The sequence below is a fragment of the Pan paniscus genome, chromosome 17, assembly GCF_029289425.2.
Source record: "Pan paniscus chromosome 17, NHGRI_mPanPan1-v2.0_pri, whole genome shotgun sequence".
Classification (NCBI taxonomy): domain Eukaryota; kingdom Metazoa; phylum Chordata; class Mammalia; order Primates; family Hominidae; genus Pan; species Pan paniscus.
Window position 1 is genome coordinate 76,840,847 of NC_073266.2, and position 24,362 is coordinate 76,865,208.

General features: G+C 42.7%; 1 protein-coding gene across 1 annotated transcript; it reads right to left on the reverse strand.

The window, feature by feature from the left end:
* Window positions 1–621: 621 nt before the first annotated feature.
* On the reverse strand, window positions 622–23,331 carry CPLX4 (complexin 4). The gene is made up of 3 exons (XM_003827258.4): window positions 22,841–23,331; window positions 17,233–17,320; window positions 622–2,195 (listed from the first exon to the last, which is right to left on the reverse strand). Exons 1-3 carry the CDS (start codon window positions 23,005–23,007, stop codon window positions 1,968–1,970), a joined length of 483 nt encoding a protein of 160 aa, XP_003827306.1. The 5' UTR covers window positions 23,008–23,331; the 3' UTR covers window positions 622–1,967.
* Between the last annotated feature and the right edge of the window lie 1,031 nt (window positions 23,332–24,362).

Below are 24,362 nucleotides of genomic sequence, written 5' to 3' on the forward strand. Positions count from 1 at the left end.
GTGTGGTTTGGCGTGGTGAGGGGTGGTTTAGTGTGGGGTGGTGCGTTGTAGTGTAATGTGGTGTGATAGGTTGTGGTCTGGTGTAATGTGATGTGGGGTGATGTGATATACTGGGCTGTGTTGTGGGGTTGTATGGTGTGATATGAGAGGAATCATGGTCAGAGTCTTCTAGCAGCTGTGCAGCTTCATTGAGACAACGACCAAATTGCATTGGAGTAATGTTGGCAGTCAAGAGGAAGTGCCAATTTAGTGATTTCCTTAGCAGAACTGGCCGCATCTTTTACAAGAAAGCACATCTTCTTTGTCATCCTGAGGCTAGAGTGTGGAACAATTTGGCAGCTGTAGTATTTTATGTCATACAAAGTGTACAGATATCAGGCCACATACAGCACTTCTCACCCATCCATACTACCCACCTCACCAACTACAGGGCAGAGTCAGGCATTAAACTGAAAATAAATGTTATCTATTATATTGTAGTTTTTTAAAAAGTGAGTTTTTTAAAGTTTCTGCTATAAAACAAATCACAACTCACATGCCATTTCTGATAAAAGACAAGCATGGTTTTAAAATGTGCCCATGGCATCTGGGTTTGTGGACTAGAAGGCTAATCAGCCTCAATCATTGCACCAATGTTCTCCCAGGAATTTCCAAGACAGATTAAACTTTGCCAAGGACCATAGGTTTTGGACCTCTATTCATTTGTTTTATTTGCTTATTTTTATTACATGAAACTTCTTGTACAACACATTTGAGAACTCTGGGTTTAGAACAACTTAGACCCTAAGTTTTCGGTCTCAGTTTCCTTTTCCTTTGATAGATCTTTATTCACTGTATGAACAGAGTCACCAAAAAAAAAAAAAAAAAATCAGTATTTTGTTTTGGTTTGGTGGGCTTTAGCTAAATAGCTCGAAGTGTTTCAGTGGTAATTGTCCTAAGTCTTTTGAATTATTCCTTTTGAAAGAGAGCAGATATTAGGGGGGGGAAATCAGTGTCTACCCTGAAAGCTTGTGGCACCAAATGACAGTGTGATTTACTGGAAGGTAGTCTAAAGGGGTGGGATGGGAAGGGACAGGAGAAGAAAAAAAAAGAGAGATAGGGAGAGAAGGGGATGAGAGAGAGAGAGAGGTTGGGAGGAGACAGAGAGAGATTGATTTAACTTCTTAACGCTCTCTGTTAGTCTACCCACTTTGTTCCCATTGCTATCACCAAGTTCAGACAAGGAGAGTTAAGCTCAACTCAAAAAGAGCAGCTGTCTGCCTGGTTTCCCTCTGCCTCTAATTGTGCCTCCCTTGGTTCCATTCTTCACATGGCCACTAGAATGATGATCTCCATTGCAAAGGGCTAGTGAGGTCTATTCCCTGCCTCAATTCGTCATTGTTCACCACATCCGTGCTACCGCCACTTGGCTGAGAAGCATCCAAGGACCAAACTTGATGAGTATCATTGACAAATTCAAGGATCCTGGAGGTGAGGGGTGGGGGTGGTGACCTTTGATTGCCCTGGAGTCTGTAGACTCAGCTCCCTGTGGGAAACCCGGCTCCCAGTGGACACCTTGACTCTCCACATTTCTCTCTGAAGGGACCTGGTGTCCGGCGAACAGTTGGACAGGGTGAGAACTTGGCCTCCAAGGAAGAAAGTTGGAGAGGAAATGCCCCTTGCTTTTGTTTCTTCCTGGCTCATCTCAAGGTCTTTAAGCAGATATGTGTTCTGCATCATCATTTACTACTGAAATTTTCCAGTTTATCTCATTTATAACTAAAAGGAAAGTAAGGTCCCTGCTGCAAGGTGTTAGCTAAATGCTCTGCCAGGAATATTTAGAACAACCAAATTATTGTCTGTCAATGGATCATCGTGGTTTTCCTAACTGTGTTCACTACATTAAAACATGTACTGCTTGAAACGTCCCACAAGTGAGTGGTCTTTTCCAAGGATGGCTGGTTCCCTCCCTCCACCCCTCCCACCCCTCACATCACGGAACACTTCTGCTCCGCTGTCTGCTTGATTTCAGTGAAGGTGGCCTGGGCTTTTTCTTTTATGGTATCCAAGTCCATGTTCTGGAGATTCTGTATCTGCCCAAGAATAGAATCTTTATCTTCTTCCTCTTCTTGATCTTCATCTACCATTTTCCGGAGATCTTCAGGTAAATCCACATCATCTCCAGCCATCTGGATTTGATTCTCATCCATTTCACTCTATGTGAAAAATAAATAGAGATAGATAAATAACTCTAAACTACTAACTCACTAACTAAATAAATTTTAAAAGCAGCAGGAAAAGGTCTTTAGAGAATACAGGAAGTGAGTGGCACTCTTGGCCTTGCAGCAGAGCCTGGTCCTGATGGCAGTTGCGGGGGCTTCTGTAGGGGGGTCCTTTCTTCATGGCACCTTGTGTCGATCAGAACCTTCCAGCATGGTGGTTCTCCAAGTGTGGTCCCTGGACAAGCAGCATTAGCATCATCTAGAGCCTGCTGGAACTACAAATTCTTGGGCCCCATCCCAGACCCACTGAATCAGGAACTCTGGAGATGGAGCCCAGCCATCTGGAATTTTTTTTTTTTTTTTTTTTTTTTTGAGAGGGAGTCTTGCTCTGTTGCCCAGGCTGGAGTGCAGTATCTCGATCTCAGCTCACTGCAACCTCTGCCTCCTTGGTTCAAGCAATTCTCCTGCGTCAGTAAATCTCAGTAGCTGGGATTACAGGTGTGCACCACCACACTCAGCTAATTTTTTGTATTTTTAGTAGAGACGGGGTTTCACCATGTTGGCCAGGCTGGTCTCGAACTCCTGACCTCAGGTGATCCAACCACCCTGGCCTCCCAAAGTGCTGAAATTACAGGTGTGAGCCACCACTCCCAACCCCATCTGGATTTTTAAGAAGGTCTTTCTCTCTGTGATGCTGATACACACAAAAGCTGGGGCATCACACCCCAACTCTGCCTAAGGGCAGCTTTGCAAGTCTTGCAGATTCTATCAGCCCCATGCCAAGACCCACTCACCTGGTTGACCCCACTGTAGAGGATGAGGTCTCAGTTTATAGTAACTAGACAGTATGCATTAATTCACTCATCACACCTTAGTGGCAACTTTTTCTTAATCATGGCTCTTTTCCTCCCTTCCACTAGACAGGGAGCCCCTCATGGGCTCTTGTCAGATTCAACTTTCCACCGTTAGCACCTGGACTGGAGTCTAGCACACAGCACACGTGTATTAAGTGAACCATCAAGGGCATGGCCCCCACTCAGCATACTGGCAGTCTAGCCTTCGGTGTTGCTGACGCTGTCACAAGCGCCTTGCACATTTCATTTTGTGATTTTAGGAGTGTCTGTTCTAGAATTTCTTAATGCATGCTGCCTGGTCTTTGAGATTCCTTTATTTATTTATTTATTTTTAGACAGGGTCTCTCTCTTTCACCGAGGCTGGAGTGTAGTGGTGCAATCTCGGCTCATTGCAGCCTTGGCCTCCTGGGCTCAAGCAATCCTTCCACCTCAGCCTTCCAAGTAGCTGGGACTACAGGTATGCACCACCATACTCAGCTGAGATTCTTTTACCACTTAGGCTATAGAGTCTCTTGTTCTGTAATGAGAGAGGAGTCTAAAGAAAAATATTCTCTGGGAAAGGTTAACAGTAGCTTACATCCCCAGATGGCTGCTGTCAGATTTTTTGGAGATCAGGTTGTAACATGAGGTGACCTGGGTTTCAGGGAAACAGAAGATTAAAAAGAGTGTCAGAAAAGCTAATGAGAGGAAAGATCTATGTTAGAGCCACCTGAATATGTTGTGACCAGCCTTAAATTTGTTACCAAAGCTCATGAAAAATCATATTAAAAAATGACGATCTTAGTCAAACAGACTACATTGCTTTAAGAAAGATTTCTGTACCTGGTGACTTCTGAGGTGGAGTTAAAGACAGCACCTAAAGAGAGATCTGAATTCTCCCTGTCTGGGTGCTATGTAGGAATGATCAGAAAGAAACATCAGTTGTCTCTAGGTCCAAACAGCACACCAGGTAACCTGGAAACTTCATTCTTCATCTGGAAAGTGGGTTGGAAGGACCAGATGGCTGAAGTCTTTTCCAGTTCTAACACTCTGTGGCTCCCATCCTTGGAGGGGCTGAAGCCCAGCTGCCTTTCCTCAGGGCTCTCTTCTTTGATTCGGTTCCCTGGGCAGAGTGACACAGGAGTCTGGCTCAAGAAATAGCTTGAGAAGCAGATTTCTGATGCAGGAGGAACCATTGATTTTGGGAAGGACAGTCTTCACCCAGGCCCTCCTTGGAGAGCCTGGAGGACAGTCCCACTCCGCGCCAGCCTCCGGAGATAAGTGAAGCCTCTCCCTGCTCTTGGCCAGGGCCTTGGGCCCTCCAAGTGCTTAACGGATTAATTAGTTCCTGGTCAAACTGTTGTGGGGTTAATTAGTTAGTTAATCCTTAGGGGCTCCCAGCCAATTGTGCATTTCTATTTATTTTTTATTTGCCTTCCCTAGTGGCTGCTTTCCTTGCTGATCGTCTTCTGGGACTTTTTGCAGGAAGGAGAGGAAAAGCACAAGGTGGACGACTCATTCTCAGTTCATGCCAATGTGGGACATCTGCCCTCTCTTATGCATCCTGAAATCAAATGCAAGTAATCTGAAAAGACCTTCCCGGGAATTCTGGCCCCTTCCCTCAGGTTGGTAGTAAGATCCCCAAGCATGTCACCAGGTTTGAACCTGGACAGGGTAACTGCTGTGGGCTTGCAGGGATGGGCAGCTAGAGGGGCTAGAGGAAAGCGTGTCAGCCAGTCAGGAGTATAAAACACTGAACACACTCGTGAGGGCTCATGGGATGGTGCTCGCCTGCCTCCCATTCACAGGGAGACTTCAGCGAGGCCACCATCTATGGCTCTGCGGTGCTTGAAGAAGCTTTGGGATGGTTTCCTCCTTCAAGGGTGACTCTGAGGTTCGTTTTATCCTTGTGCTTCTTGCTCAGGGAAGGGAGAGCAGTACAATTCTACGTTGCCTTATGGAGAGGATCTTGATTGCCCTAACTTTTATCAAAGTGGTTCTCAAAGTAGTTCTCAAAGTGGGTTCTCCAGGACAACAGCATCAACATCTTTTGGGACTTTGCTAGAGATGCACTTGCTGGGACCCTACTCAGACCCACTGAATCAGAAACTCAGGGTCGGGCCTTGCAATCTGTGATTTAACAAGTCTTCCAGGTGATTCTGGGGCTTGCTGAAGTTTGAGAACCCCTGCTCTACATTTCTTGAAGACAAGGGCTGTAACTTACTCATCTTTCTGTCTCATAACCCAGCAAAGTTTCTGGCATGTAGACACAGACAATTAAATGTTTACTGAATAGCCGGGCATGGTGGCTCAAGCCAGTAACCCCAGCTCTTTGGGAAGCTGAGGCGGGGGGATCACCTGAGGTCAGGGGTTCAAGACCAGCATGGCCAATTTGGTGAAACCCCATCTCTACTAAAAATGCAAAAAATTAGCAGGGAGTGGTGGCACACACCTGTAATCCCAGCTACTAGGGAGGCTGAGGCAGGAGAATCACTTGAACCTGGGAGGCAGAGGTTGCCATAAGCCAAGATCACGCCACTGAACTCCAGCCTGGGCAAAAGAGAGAGACTCTGTCTTAACAAATAAATAAATATTTTTAAAAATTAAAATAAATGTCTGCTGAATGATTCAATGAACCTATTGTCAGAGAGGATAACAGCCTTAGTAATACTCAAATTTGTAGGTCCTCTTTGCTGTAAAGAGCTCTGTTTTCATAGCTATCGGTTTATCTTTATAATCCCATTGGGGCATCACAGCCTAAATTGCCTGAGTGAGCACATTAGTTCTACCACTTATAGGATGGGTGACCTGGGGCACTTTGTATAGATGGCCTCTTTGAGCTTTATTTCCTTGTCTGTATATGGAGAATTGCATTATTTGCCTTAGAGCTGTGGAAGGTTAATTAGATGGTAACTAAATTATTTAGAATCTGTTAAGCACTCACCCAGTAGTAGCTATTCATAAAAATAATAACCTTCAGAGGTGGGCAGGGGAATTTGCTGTGGGCAGTCTTGCACATGGGGTTAGCTCTGTCAGGAGGCTGTGATGTCCTGGCACCTTACCTCTGACCTAGCAATGACTCCTACCTTCACCCAAAGGCTTGGTTTTTCTAACAAGCCAGGCTTAGTCATTTCCTCTTTAGCACTAGGCTCTCTATTCCAGGAGAAAGCTACCTAGCCAGCCCTAGCTCCCCTTACCTCTTGTCAGGCCCGCCCCTGATTTTTGTGGGTGGCAGAACATAAGTGCTGATAGAAGTTCCTGGCTCACAACCTGGCCCTCTTTTTTTTCCAGTTCCTGGTGCCAGCCCTCACTGGGAAGGGCCTTGGGACCTTGGGTGCATGGCCCCTACCCCACTCCTCAGGCCTAGTCTGCCTGGCCACTCTCAGGAGCACAGATCTGCATCAGAGGCCTGAGAATGCTCTGGAATGCACTTAGGCAGGGCGTTTGGGGTCCTAAGCAGCTTCAGCATAGTCTACAAGAGGGGTGTGGGCTCTGCCTGGGCTAGGCCCTTTGGCCCACAGACTCTTCACCCCATGTGTAAGAGTGTGGCTAGAAGAGAGACCAAGAGAGCCCTCTAAAACATGGGCCCCAGGGCAGTGGCCTCAGATGTCCAGGTCCAAAGGCAGCAATGGGTGTAGTCAATGGCTGTGGTCAGAGAGTCCTGCACTCACCATTGATCTAGAAGTACAAGGCTACTGGCCCTCCACCAGAGCATGGCTGCTTCTGGAGATGATTCTAGTCTTGAAGCCAATTACTCTGGGCTGCAGCCTGTGCCATGGACATCTTATGACTAAAGGTAGGACAACCAGACAAGGCCGTTGAGTGGCTAGAGGAGAAAATGATGCCCTCTGGAACCAAATGTAGGCCTGTAGCCTCATTAGCTCTGGATCCTAACTAATTGAGCTAGCCCTAGACCTAGAACTGGCTAAGTATTCAAGTGTCTCCTTTGTAAAAAGTTGCAGCCTATCCAAACCGTTTTCTGGTGGAGGCAGCCTAGGAGAATGAAAGATTGTGGGATTTGGAGTTAGACATGGGTTCGAGTCCCAGATCTGCCATTCACCAATGCATGACCTTGGGCAAGTCAACTTATGTTTCTGATGTCCAATGGAAGGGCCACTTAGAGGACTGTTGAGCAGATTGAATGAGACATGCTGTGAAACAGCCTCACAAGCATCTAAGCTCTGGACAAATGGTAGCAGTGGTTATGAATATTTTAGAGGAAAGAGGGCAGCTCAGTGTCAAGATCCCTGCTGAAAGGATCCCTGGGATAAAGAAGGCATGGACAGTGAAAGAGACGGTGGGAGAGTATCGGCCCTTAACAGAAAGATCCGGGACACAGCAAGCAATTAAGAAGCATAAATGGGATTTATACAGTGGACACAGCAGCCTTGTTTCCTCTCTTCCTAATGAACCACCCTGCTGACAGGACCTTGTCTGCAATTCAAACAATGAATGTCTTGTCCACACGTTCTGCTGCCCATTGACAAATCTTGGGTTGGGGAGACCAGGAATATTTGGACACAGTTCACACTTCAAGGAAAAGAAGTAATGTCTCATTACAACCCCCAAATACAAGTGCAGTTATAGCCAATGTGAATCAGCATCACTACAGGCCGGAAGCAGCTCCAGGGAGGGAGGGAAGGCTCAAGGATGAGAACCGTGGCGTGAATGAATGAATGAGTGAGCCAGCACATAATTAGGGGACTTATAGGCTATACTTTGTTCTTAGAGGCTCTGTTTCAGAGATCTTCTCATTTCTAGAAATCTTATCAATTTGGGATATTGTTTAATGCAGTTAAGAGCTAATTATTTTTATGCCAGCTGATGAGAATCCATTTTAATCTCTTGTTTTTAACCAGACTTATTATCTTTATGGCCAGTGCTGAGTACCCCATTATTTAAATAGCTCCATATCCTACCATTGTCATTTCCTCTGACTGATGCCTGACCTTTCAACAAAGGATAAACATGACCCTGGATTTCAAGACTTACTACTTCCTAGACCTGGATAAACTGGACTTCTCTTTTACCAAACTTGAGATACCATGATAAATTATCTTAGATGGTTATGTCTTCAAAAAGCTGAGCATTCTCCTCTTGTCAGAGTCTAGTTAGCTAAGCATGTTGTATAAGCAAATACCAGTGTGATTGATATTAGGTAGATTTGATTTTGTTTTTGGTTTATTCACTTATTGTTGTCCACAGGATACCAAAAGCTAGAAGAATGGATTTCTTTCACATGGAGGAGTTCATGTAGCGTGAGATTGACATAATTGTGAGGATCATGGACTTGAGCAGTCAGGTACTTGTCTTCATAAACCACTCTCACTGTCCTGGTTATGAGTGAGGCTGCTGCCCTCAGAAGCTAGTGTGTGACTGGTGTGGAGGCCCTGGGCTGGGGCATGCTGGCTGCTCCTTCTGCTGTGCCCCGCTGCTGCCCTTCCCTCTTTAGCTACTTAAAGAGCCCTCAGCACCCCTAGAGTAGGACAGATGGTGTGGATTTGTCTTCTTGAAGAATAGGCATCAGTTTTCAGTTTGATTGAAAGTGTGCATGCGTTGGGAGCTACATGGAATGAGAATTTCTAGATACCAGCTGTGCACATCTCATACCTCTTTCCCTTATGAAGACATTCCATAGGGACTCAAGAAGCTCCCGGAGGCCGCATATCCAAGCCTCTCACTTACAGAGGAGGAAAGTGAGGTCTCGAGAGGTAAAGATTCTTGCAAAAATGTCATTCTGCTTTTTAGGGGATGAGAACCTAGCACAGCTGCCAGAAGGGTCTAGCAAGAAAACATGGCTTGTGGGCTCGGATTGTCTCATGGTAGAATCTTGCTCTGCCATTTACTGGCTGTGTGACCTTGGAAAGTCACTTTCCCTCTCTGAGCAGGCGTTCTCATCTGTAAAGGCGAAGTGATATCTACCTACCTCATAGGGCACTTGTGAAGATGACGTGAGAAAGCTGGTGTGGCCAAGCAACACGTCTTGAAATCCTGCTTCACTAGTGTCCAGTGACTGCTTCCCATCCCCATGCTCCCTGTAGACATGTAGTCCATTGCTCTTTCAAGGACATGAGTAGGAGGAGCAAACTGAACTGGGGCAGGGTGAGGAGGGGAAGGAAGAGATGGCGGCTGCTGGGGCCTCTGATGGCCTTCCCACCGCCTGGCCACCAGAAACAGCTGCTCAGAAAGCATGAGGTTTCGGTGTCTCAGACCCTGCTGGGCAGCCCCAAGAGCTCCTAATCTGAAGGGGTCTGGCAAAGGAAGGTTCACACAATCATCTTTGTTATTTTTTTTAAGAGGCAAATTTTACATTCAACTGTAATGGAGCTTTCAATGTGACACATTTAAAGAAAACTCTGTTAAGTTTCTCCTATATGCATCTTTATTCGAAATGAATGGTGCCCTTAATACGGCAGACAAACACCAGGTGTAACTAAATCATATAGCTCAGCAGGGGTCACAACATTATTTTTCAATGACTAACCTAGATTGACAATTCTGTTAATAGGATTAGGGTTCATTGTGGAACTGTTTTCTCTTATTAATTTAGCTTGACTTACATATACATTTTAAATTGGCCAGGGAGAGGAACACATTTGCTTTTAGAAAGAATCTTGTAGCTTTATTTAAAACATATTGCTTCCTCTACTTGAAGAAATATGGTGTTTTAATTATAAAACAAGGAAACCTTTGTTTTATAGAAAACTACAATATCCAATCTGGACTAGTTCTTTTCATAAAATTGTATTTTAATGTAACTCTAATGGCAGGTAAATTCTTTCTGTTGTTTTGACACTTTGTTCTTTGGGCATTTTATTTTATTTTATTGAGATGGAGTCTCACTCTGCTGCCAGGCTGGAGTGCAGTGGCACAATCTCGGCTCACTGCAACCTCCAACTCCCAGGTTCAAGCGATTCTCCTGCCTCAGCCTCCTGAGTAGCTGGGATTACAGGCATGCGCCACCATGTCCAGCTGATTTTTGTATTTTTAGTAGAGACGGGGTTTCACCATGTTGACCAGGATCGTCTCGATCTCCTGACCTCGTGATCCGCCCACCTCGGCTTCCCAAAGTGCTGGGATTACAGGGGTGAGCCACTGCGCCCGGCCGGGCATTTTTCTTTCTTTTCTTTTTCCCCAATAACATCCATTTACTCAGCAATCAGTGTGTGTGTGTGTGTGTGTGTGTGTGTGTGTGTGTGTGCAATTTTCTATATCTCAGGCACCTTGCTAGGCACTGAGCACAGAGATTTAAAAGTCGGTCCCTTTTTAAAAGGAGCACACAGTAGGTGCAGATATTTAGGGTCATAAGATGATGTAGGAGACATGGACTCAAGATATATGGGGACATGGAGGAGGATGACCCAATCCAGAATTAGGTAGAGGGAGGGAGATCATGGAAGGCCCTGGAAGAAGTGGCACTGACCAGAGTCTTACAGAAAGGAAAGGCCACAGGGAGCAGAGAACGAAGCAGGAGGAAGTGCTAGTCCAGGCAGGGAGTAGTAGCAAGAGGTGAGGCTGGAGAGACAGGAGCCATATCATGGCATACAGGACAAGGAGTTCGGATTTTATTCTAAAAGACATAGTGGCCTTAAACAAACAAACAAACAAAAAAAAAACAGGAAAGAAACAGGATCAGATTTGCATTTTAGAAACCTCAGTATGGAGGGGGACAAGACTCCAAGTAGAAAAGCTATGGTGAATTGAGAACTCTGAATTAAGATGACTTGGCTATATACTGGACGTGCAGCTGGAGCAGGGAGGGAAGAGGCAATGGTGACATCTGGTAGCCAGCCTGGGAGATGATGGGCTTGTCGGGACAGCCACCCATGGAAGTGGAGCCTATAGGAGGAGCAGGTTTATGGGGAGAATGAACAAGTGAGTTTTGGATATGAGCTGGTTCTACCTGTGAAGTGTCCAAGGAAAGGTGGCTGCAGTTATGAAATTTCGGGAGAAGATGTGGTCTGGAGGTATAGATTTGAGAATCATCAACATGTAGGTGGTAGCAAAAAGCAATGACAAGGTGCAGCCCTCGAGGACAATGTGCAGGCTCGAGTGAGAAGAAGAGCCAGCCAAGGGGGCACCCTGGAATATCCCGCAATTTGCAGGCAGACAGAGAAAGATAACTCATAAAGAAGAAGCAGTACGAGAACAAGAACCAGAGGGTGATGTCTGCAAGCTGAGGAGAGAGGGGGCTTTAAGGAAGAAGCGATCACCAGTGCTAGAAGAAACAAAGAGGCCCCAAGAGAAATTAAGGGAACCACTTACTGTATTTAGACAGACACTGAACATCTGGAAGAAGAAGGTTTCAGCAGAGCAGTGAGAACTAGTCATTTAAGGGAAGACACCTAAAAAGCCATGTTTACTCAGAAAGTACTGTTTCCTTGTTTTAGATGGGAGAGATTTGACCTCCTTTATTAAGGAGAGGCCAATCAAGAAGGAGAAACTGAAGATACAGGATCTGGAATAATTAGTGGTGTGCGATCCAAATCTAACGTGAGCATCATGGATGACTTTAGGCATTTTAAGTCCTCTGATGACCTATAATTTGACAACTAGAGGAAATCGACATAATCTGGATATGTGTACATGAACATTATAATGACTGGTATAGATACATATACATATACATACTTACTGCAGATTACTGCAATTTGATTACTGCCCTTATTTAATTACTTATCTGATTACCAAAATTAACAATGGTCACCAAAAGACATTGGTATAGCAAATAGTATTGTCACTAACAATTAATAAACTTGAGACCCAAAACCTTTTATTGTTTATCTAGAGGGCTATGGCTTATGTTGCTCCTTTTCAAAGAGTCTACATTTGCTTTTCCCTGTCAGCAATAGAGTGAAACTCTTTTTCAGAGGAAACACCAGCCAAATAATTTCTTTAGAAAATACAGTTCTAATTCCAAAATGTGACATAGTTATCCTCATTAGACCTGACAGCTCCCGGGAAGACATTTTCTCAAATCTGCTCCCCGTCGGGCCTTGGTCAGGGGAAGGGTCTAGAACTGAATCCTGCTGTTATGTAACCGCTGTGGCAGTGACCCCGGGGAATTGTGAATGAGGCACCCAGGGGGTCATCCCTCATTAGCTGGAGGACATGTTAAATTCGTCCAATTCCCTGTGGGCTGTTAATACTATTACTATGAATGCTTACCCAATATGGGCTTTAGAAGATGGCACAGATTAAGTATTCTGCAAACCTGGCAGGGAGGGGACGGTTATTAGGAACCCACTAGAGTCCCAGTGACCCCTGCTTTCTGTCTTGTGCCGTTTTCTTTGTCAGACAGTCTGTTCAGTTCTAAAGTCTACCACCAGGAATCTGATGCCCAGTTTAGAGGGATATGAGGAGAAGGGGGCACGAAAAAGTCCTGGATGAAGAGTAAGGAGGCTTGAGTCTCCATTTGTCACAGCAAGCTTTGTGACCTTCGGAACGTCCCTACATTTACATGATCCTTATGGTTATGTATTGAGTGCACACATATGGTATGTGCTTTTCCGGATGTAAAAAAATAAGTCTATTGAAAAGAGAAACAGCACTCAGACATTGGTGTCGAGGAGCCAAAGTATTGTGGTCATCCAGGAACCTGAACCTGTTCTAGGAAAAGAACTTAGAAGGTTGGAGGGAAGTGATGGTTGGCATGTTCCTCAGATGACCTTGGAAGCCAAGCCCCAAAGAGGGGACTCATAAGGACTTGGGAATCTGTTGCTCTGTTTCCCTCCGAATACAGCAGTTCCTTTGGTTCAGCCCTCAGTCAGCCCTCCCCTGGCCTCAGTAAGAGCCAACACTGGCAGGCCTGCCTCTCCTCTCCTTCCCTCCAGTTCTTTGGACAGAGCACCATGCCTTGGGCTTGTCAATCACATCTCTTAGTGACCCAGATGGGCACTGTCTGGCCTTCCAGGGTCTCCTTGCTCCTTAATGAAGCATCTAGGAGACAAAACCCTACACCTCGCATCCCCACTGTGTTTTTCTGATTTTTTTTTTTTTTTTTTTTTAAGTCACCTCTAGAAATTGGTTTCTGCCCCTCCCTGGTCCTGCCACCACCCGCAGCCCGGGTTCCGCCTCCCGCAGGTGCCAGTGGCCGCGGCGCTAGGAACACCAGGGGGCGCCGGCGTCGAGGATTCGGGGCCCGCGCTGGCGACGGCTGCGCCCTCCTCGCTCCAGCCAGGATCTGGCTTGGACGGGAGCGGCTGTTCTGCATAGCCTGGGCAGACGTTAGCCTGGGAAACGTGTCTGTCCCCCGCAGCCTCTTTTTCGCCACATGGGCCATCGAAGGGTCCCTGTACCCAGAGCCTCGTCAGTGCGGGGACGCGGGCGGGAGGGTAACGTGCGACAAGTGACAGCGCGGGAGGCAGAGGAGGCGCCCAAGGGTGGGGCTGGTTTGCAAGCGCCAGTGTTGCACTGGGGTAGGGGAAGTTAGCCACAGCTGGTGATAACTGGACTAAGTGGAATACGATCCAGCTGATTTTTTAAACTTTTAAATTTTAGTTTTTAAACTGCTCCTTGCAGAGCAGGGCAGTCTGCCCAGAGTAGCCGATTTTTCTTATCATATAGTTTTATTAGGTGCTATTTTTATAGCTAGCTACACGGGATTAGAATTTTCATGTGCTTTACAAAAAGCAGGCAATTGTATTATTGGTATTTGTAGTATCTTCCATACCATAGGCACGGTTTTGAAGCATTGTGTGTAGAATCCATTGTTACAAATGCAACCAAATATAAAAACGCCCTTGGAGGAGGGGGTCCCCACCTGGAAGTAAACTGCAGTGAATGATGGTGTGTACAATGTTCTCAAGTGAAATTCTTATCTGTTTGTTTGGATTGTATTTGGAATTTAGACAGCTACTTGCAGATCTAGGGTCAAACCGTTAGACAACACAGGAGAAGTAATATGCTCCCATTTTTTTAAGCCACGTGGAATTCAAAACTGCCCTAAAATTTTAGGGAACAGCTCAAATATTAAGAGGAGAAAGAGGCCGGGCGCAGTGGCTCATGCCTATAATCCCAGCACTTACGGAGGCCGAGGTGGGCGGATCACAAGGTCAGGAGATCGAGACCATCCTGGCTAACACGGTGAAACCCCGTGTCTACTAAAAATACAAAAAATTAGCCGGGAGTGGTGGTGGGCGCCTGTAGTCCCAGCTACTCGGGAGACTGAGGCAGGAGAATGGGGTGAACCCAGGAGGCAGAGCTTGCAGTGAGGGGAGATCATGCCACTGCACTCCAGCCTGGGTGACAGAGTGAGACTCTGTGTCAAAAAAAAAAAAAAAAGAAAAAGAAAAAAAGAAAAAAAGAGTAGAAAGAACAAATGCCTTGAAAGGAGGAGCTCTGTTGAAGTCCTTCTGTGAACAAGCTGCTCTTTTTCATGGTTGTGGGGCCTGAGTTCCAGTCCTAAGTCTGTCACAGGAGATGTGGCTTATTGCAAAGCTACTTAACCCTCCTGGGCTGCAGTTATCTCAGGTGTAAAATGACGCAGTGGTATGAGATTATTAGATGAGCTTTATGGTCTCTTTCACGGTCTATGAGAAAATCAGGTGGGGTCTCAAATGCATTATGCATTTGAAACAGCTGTAGAAAAGGGGCTATATGAACATCAGTAAGCCATGCAATGAAAGACACTGGTGGGCTCTACTGTTATTTATCAACGTCCTTCATGTCGGTCCCTCCCCCTAGCTAGCTTTAGAGAGCAGTAGCCTATGCAGGTATAGCCACAATCATTCTCCAGAGAGGACCTGGATTTGTGCATTTCATGGCTATCATTTTTTCCTCTTTCCATAGTTTCTGTTGGAAAGGCTCTTGTTTCAAAGGATACCCTGGCACAGAGATTTAAGAATTATTTTTCTTGGAAGAGTACTTAAACCTTACTGCTAAGCCTAAGGGTGTTCACCCCTGAAGATCTGGAAGTCAGCAAGACTGCTGATTTACCATTAGTGGAGAAACAGATAAAAAGCTTGGGGCCTTGAGGCTCAGGAACCTCCATTGTTGCATTGATTACACACCTAAGGACTGGCGGTCCTCAAGACCCCTGGTTGTTATTATCAGGAAATAAGACTTTTGTGCCCAGAGATCATAATGTCAATAATAAGAGCTCTATTGTCAGGCGTCGTACTAGGTCCTTTATATTACATTATCTCAGACAAAGATCCTATGAAGTTAGGTACTTCAGCCCTCATTTTATAGATGAGGATACTGAGGCTCAGATTTTTTTTCTATTGCTGCTGCATAAATTAAGAGACTCAGATATTTTTAAAAACCATGTGATATTGCATCACAGAGCTACAACTGAACCCCAATTCTCCCTAGATCCCTACAGAAGAATAACAGTTGCCAAAAATAAATCTGTAAAAAGTCCTACATTCTGGACGATGCACACCCAGCCAATCGTGTGTGTGTGTGTGTGTGTGTGTGTGTGAAATTTCTGCTTCATCCCAACAAGTTGATGATGCTTTAATCAGATGGCCTAAGAGCAGAGGCCAGGGGCTTCAGTGCAGTAGCATGAATCCGACTCAATCTTCCTGCCTAGGGTGAGACCACATTGCTAAAGTGAGCCAATGACATCCAGGGAGTTTCAGGAAATTCATCAGACAATGAAAGTGGAAAGGACAGTGTTTAGAAGTGCTTCACTCTTCCAAAATGCAAGCACAGTGAGGAAAAGTTATTAAACCTGAACGGGGCTGGGGGTAGGAAAAGCAAGGCATTCTTTTCCAAGTTCACAGGTTGTGAATGAAATGAGCTTACATTTTATTGTGGGCTTTCCTTCCCTTATTAAGAACAGAACCCAGGTTCCTTGGGCACCTTAGGGATCAACCTCTACCATGTTTAAGTCTTTGGTGATTTCATCAGTGACCTTGCATAGACAGTGGCTTCTCCCTTGTCTAGTGCTTGTAGTTTCTAAAATCAGCTTTTTCTGGGATCTGCTGGGGATCCATGGAAGGAATTGGTTTAGCAGCACTTTCTAGACCACCCAGACTTGGAGATGGCTCTCATACTTGGGATCATGCCCTTTGGAGGGATCTTTTACTTTGGCTTCTCCAGATGGAAGATGTTCTTTAAGGGATGGTGCATCTTTGGAATATGAAATTGAATAACCAGCTCAGAAGGTGAAGGTGGAGTCATTTAGTCAGGTGGACAGGTAGTGAAGGTGGAGTCAGGTGGTGTGAGTCAGAGTAGCAAAGTGGTGGGCCCTCTGTCACTACTGGATGCAAGCCCTGGAATAGTACCTCCAAGACGTGTTCCACAACATGTCAACGCATTCCCTTCCCACCAGGAGACCAACGACTCACTCAAGCACAGCCTACAGCAGTCACCCTCAGCCAGTGCTGAGATGCATAAGATGGTGCTAGGTGATGACTGTCACTACTACATTATTCCCCAAACCAGCAAGCGATGGTTCCTTTTAAATAGAGGTGGAATATCATAGAAATCAGGACCGTGGGCTCTATCTTTCCTGGCTATCTGGTCCATGGCATGAGGGTACCTACTTTCTTCATGCCTGTGTTTCCTCTATGGTAAGACAGAGATGATAATAGAACCTAAATGACTTAATACATGCCAAGGTACTGTACCTGGTACCTAGAAAGAGCTCAACCAATGTGAGCTATGATTATTGTCCTTGTTGTGTATTTACATAGAGAAGTTCTAGAACCTTTAGATAAGTTTACATTAAAATGTCATCTATAGGTATTAACTCCAGTTTTTTTTCAGCAACAGTGGAAGTTCAGAGATGTTAAGTTAAAAACTGGAATCAAGTTTTTATGAACTCCTAGTTCAGTGCTCTTTTCACTATATCAAACATTTCAGTTATGATTACAATATATGTGTGTGCATATATATATATATATCCTCAATATGTGTGTGTGTATATATATCTCTCTCCTGAATATATATATCCTGAATATGTATATATATATCCTGAATATATATATATCCTGAATATGTATATATATATATCCTGAATATATATATATCCTGAATATGTATATATATATCCTGAATATATATATATCCTGAATATGTATATATATATCCTGAATATATATATTTATATATATATATCCTGAATATATATATATTGTATATATATATATATATATATATTCAGGAACATGATCCTTTGTGGATAATCAACCATGACTTCCCATTTTTCATTAATTAAGAAATGATTAGATGTTTCCAGAGTGTCTTACCTTTGGGAGCCTGTATTTTTCTCTGAGATGAACTCTGAGGCATGCCCTTTCTGCCTTTTTCTGTGTAAATGCAGCATCTCTTTCCATCCTAAAAGTTAAAGAATAAAGGATCAGAAGGATACAGAGAGCTAAGGACATTCCTGCCCGTGCTCAGACGAGCCAGACACAGGGTTACACCTTCTGAGATGCCACTGCTGGCAGACACTTGGGAACTATGGGATTTTTTTCCTCGGTCCCCAAACGTCTGCCTCTCTGTTTGTTACTCTACTGTCATAACTTTCAGTACATACCTCTAAGTCCCAAAGACAATTTGGTCCTAGGAATCTCTGTGTGATGCGAACCAGGAGATTTTTCCTAACATGGAGTTTTCCGTGGACTGTTCAGCCAGGGACCATGAGCCTCAGAATCACCTGGTGCACCTATGACAAATGCAGCTTCCTGGGCCTGATCCTAGCCCTGCTGCATCAGAATCTCTGGGTGCAGGGGAGGGGAAGCTACATTTTTAGCAAGCTCCCCGAGTGATTCTTATGCAAACTAAAATAGGGCCATAGTGTCCAGAACCAGGCAGTTCTTTGAAGACCATTGTTGTTGGGGGATATAATATAAACTTGTCTCCCTTCATTGTTACTCTCTCCAGACCCCAATTTAGGCATGGTATTTTCTTCCCAGTTTGGAAGGAGGTAGCCCCAAACAAGGCAGGGTATGTTTCCAGAATGTCAGACTGGGGTCCTGCTGTGTGAATGATCTAACTGGACTCATGATGTTGCTGGTTTGAAATGGACGTTCTTGCTAATGATGATTCAGACCAAAGCAGACACCTTTGGGGATGTCTGCAAGGCTCACAAGCACCACCACCCGTCCCTGCTGCCCACTGAAGTGCTTTATTGGTAGCTGAATTTATATACATGGCCCTGCCCTCTGGCTATATTGGGTTAGATCAAGCTCAGTAAATGAAATCTCTTCTTTGAAAATTTGGGATTGGTACTAAGAATGACAGACACTTGCAGAGTGGCTGTCAAAATAACAGATGAACTTGGTAGCCATTGTCTGTCATTTTCCACTAACCTTGTAGTCTGGCGGCTGAGGAAGAACAAAGCAGCCATGCCCAGATAGAAGCAATGGTAAGAGACAGGGAAAGCGTGCTCGTGGCCTCTCAACAGCCTTCTGCTTTCTGGTTTAGGCCCACGTGAGGCCTGATGGGAATTCTACTTGTGGATCTGGTGAACTGTCTTTGCATAAAGCATTATCTGCTTAAAACAAATCCCCTGTTTTCATTTTCAGGTGAAAACTGGTTTCTATGTCTTGACTCCGAGTTTGTAAATAATCTTAACCATTATACAAAAAAACTGAGTGTTAAGGAAGGAGCTGCAGCAAATGATCAGTTTAAACTGATCAAAGGCCCTGGGCTCAGGTGCTCTCTGAACTCATTTCCATCCACAGAATGTCAGGTCTGGAACGGGCATGAGAGAACATCGGGTTCAACCTTCTAGTTTTGGAGAGGGACATCGAATAAAGTGACCTGTCCAGGAGATTAGCGACCTGCGGCATGGACAAGCAGCAGACCTTTTCTCCCCATGTTTTACTGTAAAAACTTCCAAACATACAGAAACGTTGAAAGAATTTTGATATCAAATCCATCTAGATTCTACAATTGGCATCTCACTGTACTTTTTCTTTTATCACACCTATTCCTCTCTTTATCCACATTTTACTTTTTTGATACATTTCGAAGTTGCAGAAATCAGTAACATTTCCCCCAAACTCTTCAATATGCATGTCATTAACTAGCGTGACATGTTTGTTTATAGTTTCTCTTTTCTTCTTGTGAAGCAAAATTTGTATCCAATGCAATGCACAAACCTCTGAAGCACACCATTCAATGATTCCCCAAAAAGCACACACCTGTGTAACCCAAAACCCTCTCAAGATAGAAAACATTACTCTCACCTGGGAAAATTCCCCCATTCCCCATTCCTGATCAAGGCCTACCCCCTAGCCCTAGAGGCAACCACCACGCCTTTTCTACCATAGATTGGTTTTGCCTGTTCTAGAACTTCATAAAATGGAACCATACAGTTCATCTTTGTGTAAGGCTTCTTTCACTCAGCATAAAATACTTTTGAGATTTAACCTTGTTGTTTTATGTACTAGTAGCTGGTTCCTTTTTATTGCTGAGTAGTAAGTATTCTATTGTTTGCGCAAATAAAATCACCGTTTGTCTAGTCATTTTTCTGTTAATGAACACCTGAATTGTTCCCCATTTGGGGTGACAGTAAGTAAAGCTGCTATGAATATTGTTCTAGATTTTTTTGTGGACATATATTTTAATTTCTACTGGGTAAATAACTAGGCATGGAATTTGCTGGGTTCTACGGTAACTTACTGGGATGCATTTAGTTTTATAAGAAACAGCACGACCTTTCTCCAAAATGGTCATACTAGTTTATGCCTCAACAATTGAAACAAGAGTTCTAGTGGTTTCACATTTTGGCCAATATTTAACATTTTTTGTCTTTTTGATTTTAGCCATACTGGTGTTTATGGAGTGCTACTTTACTGTGATTTTAATTTTTTCCATTTCCAAGACAGCTAATTATATTAAGCAGCTTTTCATGTAATTTCCAGTAAGATTTTCATGTACTAATTGGCCATGTATCTATCTTTCTGAAGTATTTCTTCAAATCTTTTGCCCATTGTTTTTGCTTTCATTATTGAGTTATAGGAGTTCTTCATATTTCCTAGATTCCAGTTGTCAGATATATTTTCCAAATATATCTTCTCAGTCTGGCTTGCCCATTTATTTTCTAAATGGCATCTTTTAACGTATAAAAGTTTTTAACTTAGAGTTGAATTTATCATTTAATAATTTTATGGTCATTGATATGGTCATTGCCAATCTGGGTCATGATACAGAAACCTTCATCTACTTTCAAGTTGCAAAGATATTCTCCTACTTTTTTTTCTAAAAGCTTTATAATTTTGGCTTTTATGTTTACGTGTATGATGCATGACAAATTAATTTTTGTGTATAGTGTTAAGTAGGGGTCAAAGTTCAATGTTTTTTGGTTGTTTAGCACCATTTGTTGAAAAGACTTTCCGTTCCCGGTCTGATTATTTTGGCGCCTTTGTTGAAAATCAAATAACTATAAACCCCATTGATCGATTTGTTGATACTAATGCCACGCAGAGTTACATTCCAGTCCTCCAGAGCCAGTCTACAAATCACGCAGAAAAGCTTGTTGCTCTGTTTATAGTCACATGCAGCTAGCTAGTCTCCCCCCACCAAGTAAAGTGTAAATTCCTGCAGAAGAAAACCCATCTCTTCCATTTCAGTACATTCCTCACAATGCTATGCTCATACTAGGGGTCCAAACAATTACTGAATAAAACAAAGGTCAGAGTCAAGTTACAAATGATATTGTAGAGACTGTTGAAGCATAACTATGGCAAAGAAGCATTTTAACATAATTGAGAAAATGGAGGGAGAAACAGACTGTTGTTTTATTTCCTTTCCAGATAGTCTATTTATGTTTAGACCTCTTTCAGTACTAATGTTACCAGTGGCGCGTGTGCGCACACACACACACACATTGAACACAGAAAGAAAATAAAAATGAATGTGCATTATTAAATAGAGTGCATTGCTAAATAGTTTTTTATTTACAATTCATATAGTCTCCCCACTTCCTACAATGATGAGGATGGGTTTAGGAGGCTTTCATTTGCTAACATTGATTTTAATTATTATATATACTAAACTGTTTGTAGCTCTCTCTGCGTTTATCTTGTGATGAATTATTTTTAAGGCCTACTACATATTGCATTCTAGGTGGTGAAATTCTTGAAAACTCAAACAATGGACTGAAAGTCATCCCTCTTTATCATAGGGAAGCCAAATGCCCCATTGTCCTGACACTATTTCTTAAATTGAGTGACTACATAAATATATAATATTCTCACACACATATGCAAAAAGCTGAGTAGCTGACAACTCAGTCTACTGATTGACTGTATGATTTGGCCATTTTGAGCTTTGATCTGTCCAGATATAAAATTAAGGAAAACTAGGACATTAGTTAATCAAATAGATGCCTTATCTGCAATCGGATCTGCTGCTTGAACATATTAGGTGATATTTTGCATGCTCACAACTGTAGTCTACATTTCTGTTTTCATTAGCCTACTTGATCTGAGAATGTTTGATGCTGATTTTTGTCTTCTATTCTTCATTACACAGTACTTATTTTGCTTTTAAGCTTTTTGTTCTTTTGCATGCCATAGGTAAAATCAGCCAATATTCAAGGAATGCTGCTTCTTTTGCCCAAGTCTTAGCACCATCATTTTTGCTAGTTGCATTGACTGTTTTTTAAAAACCAACTTTAAGTTACTGCAGAGCCAAGCATAATGTATTCTAGGTAGTCTATAAGCCATGATTTCTTTCAGAAAAATACAATAGACAAGGTTTCCACTAAATGTAGTCTTTGTACTTTCTTTGTTTCCTCCAGGTCATTAACCTTTTCACCTATAATCATCTTAGCGATAGGATTTAGGCAACTATTATGTAATTGATCATTAGCAAAAGAGTCCTGGTGGCAAAAAAGAAATACTTTTCTTTTGAAACATATGATAAACATTTAACCTCTAGATTGATGTTTCATTTCTTAACTGATTATTAAAAGAATCTTAATTCTACCTTAAACATTTAAAAATTACACAGAGATTACATTTATTTCAGAATCAGTCTTCAAGTGGTGAAAAGTTGTTGGTGCTATTCACATTCTGTAATACCCAATTAAATGTTGCTTATATTTTATATTTTATTTTTGTTATATTTTATATAGCCAAGAAAATGCCTTTATTTTTTGGAGGAAGGTGGCTGAAGTATTTGGGGGTGAAGTACATGACATCTGTAATTTACTTTAAAAACTATTATCTACCATCTATCTATTTAATCTATAAGCAAATGTAGCAAACTGTAAGCTGTTGATTTTATGTCATAGGTATATATGGGTATTCGTCCTACTATTCTACTTTTCTGTATGTTTAGAATTTCCATATTAAACAGTCCACAAATCCATTCATAGTCTTTGATAAGCCAAGTCTTATGACATAATTGTCATGTTATGCTTCCTGGGTTTTTTTTTTTTCTCACATGCAAGATCAAAGAAGCTGCCCTCTATGTTATTTTAGGCCCTTTTCTAGGTATAAGGTCTGAATTCTTACAATTCGAAGACTTTCTACTTGCTAAGAGGGTGAAGTTTGGAAAGAATGTAAAGATAGTTAAACCTACCACTTTTCATCTAAATAATTAAATTGAGGTCAATCAAAACATGCCTAGACCAGAAAGTGTTAAGCTGCTTTAAGAACAACATATAGATTCATTTATTATTGTTCATTTCCATTCATACATGTAGAACATAGAACATAGTAGCTGCTGATGTTAGGGAACCGTTTACTTTAGAAGAACAACCTTTCCTTGGGTTAGAGGTAAACGGCAAAAGGAAAGGCATCTTAAAAAGCAAAGAGAAATAAACTGGAGAACTGAAGAAGGTATGGCCAGAATGAATTTCCTTTGCTTTTTAAGGGAAATGAAATAGCATGTACTCACTTCTCCTCAATCATTTGCTTTTGATACTCCTCATACTCCTCTCTAGTCATCCCTTGAGCTGCTGCAGGATCAGATGCACCTCCTTCTTCTTTATTTTCTTCAGACCCACCACCAAATCCTAAATTCTTTACCTGGTTACTTATCATACTTTTCATAAGGAAAGCCATTTTCTCTGCCCCAGAAAAATAAAACCAAAATTCAGACAAAAGCTGAAAAAAAAAATCCAAACAAACCCAAGAGAAAACCTCCAAATATTCTCAATGACAGCAATACATTTAAGAGCAAAGGACTTTGCACAGCCTCATCTATTCAAGGGCATACTGATAGAGAAGAGTGGTTTGTCGGCCGTAAGCTGGATTAAAGTGGTGAACTCCTTAGTATATAGAGGCAGATGGTTCAGATTACCGAAGCATACAATCAGAGGCAACTGCCTACCTTCTGAATTAATACACTCAGCTAATTTCACAGGAAAAAGAAATCCCCACATCATCTACCCCTTTCCCTACCCCTTTCTAAATTTTTAATTATAAGCACAGCAGGGCTTCATCAAGAGTCCTGTTTCAATTAAATTAATCAGAGCTGACTGATTATATAGCTGTTGTGGAATTTCCAAATTCCAGCCCTTGAGCAAAACATCCTGTTGAAAAACTGAGTCCAATGAGACTCAAAACCCAGAATGCTTCATTAAGCAAAAATAATCCTTTCGATCCATCATTTTATCTCATTGGACTTTAAGTACTGTGCAAGGATTTGCTTTTTAGTTTGCTTGAATTCGGTTTGCTTCAATAGTTACTGTGTCCCGCACATAAATACACAACTGACAAATGCAAAGACCCAGACAGCAGGTCCTTGGTTTACATCTGGAAGATTATCTTAGCCTTCTCCTGCACGGAAATATTACTTGTCTATATGGAAATGATGTGCTTGACACTTCAAGGCTCTGATCCAGAAGGTAAGACCATTATGTGAGTCAAATCATCAATATGTAAGGGGTCACCTTTTTTCTCTTGCATAAAGAGTGCACCTCCTGGGTGCTCTATTTAAGCTCACTGGTGTACTTGGATGAAACTGACAATGTTTTGTATCCCACCAGATTCTCTATGGCTGTGGTTTTCTTCAGGTCAAGGGAAGAATTGAGTATGGCTAAGACTTTAATCTACACTAGTATCTTTCTAATTAAAGCATGCCAAAGAGGGTGGGGTGGGAAGGAAGAGATGTAATCCATTGTTATTTTATCTGAAGGCATGAGTCCTCTCAGAAACCAGGTGATTATCTCTCTGATCATATAGAATTACATAATCTGGATTCTTGCCTAAAATGCTTGCTTTATATATTTTATCGTCTGCTTTCCCTTTTAGTAATCTATTTTAAAATGCTGCTTAAATGGTCTCAATATGAAAGGCTAAAAAAGATAATTTAGGGTGAAATATAAGCTGTACTCAGGGCTTCGAGGAGAATGTCCATCAATATTGAGTTCCACTTTCACTTTTAGATGGGTTGCTTGGAACTTAACACGTTCATA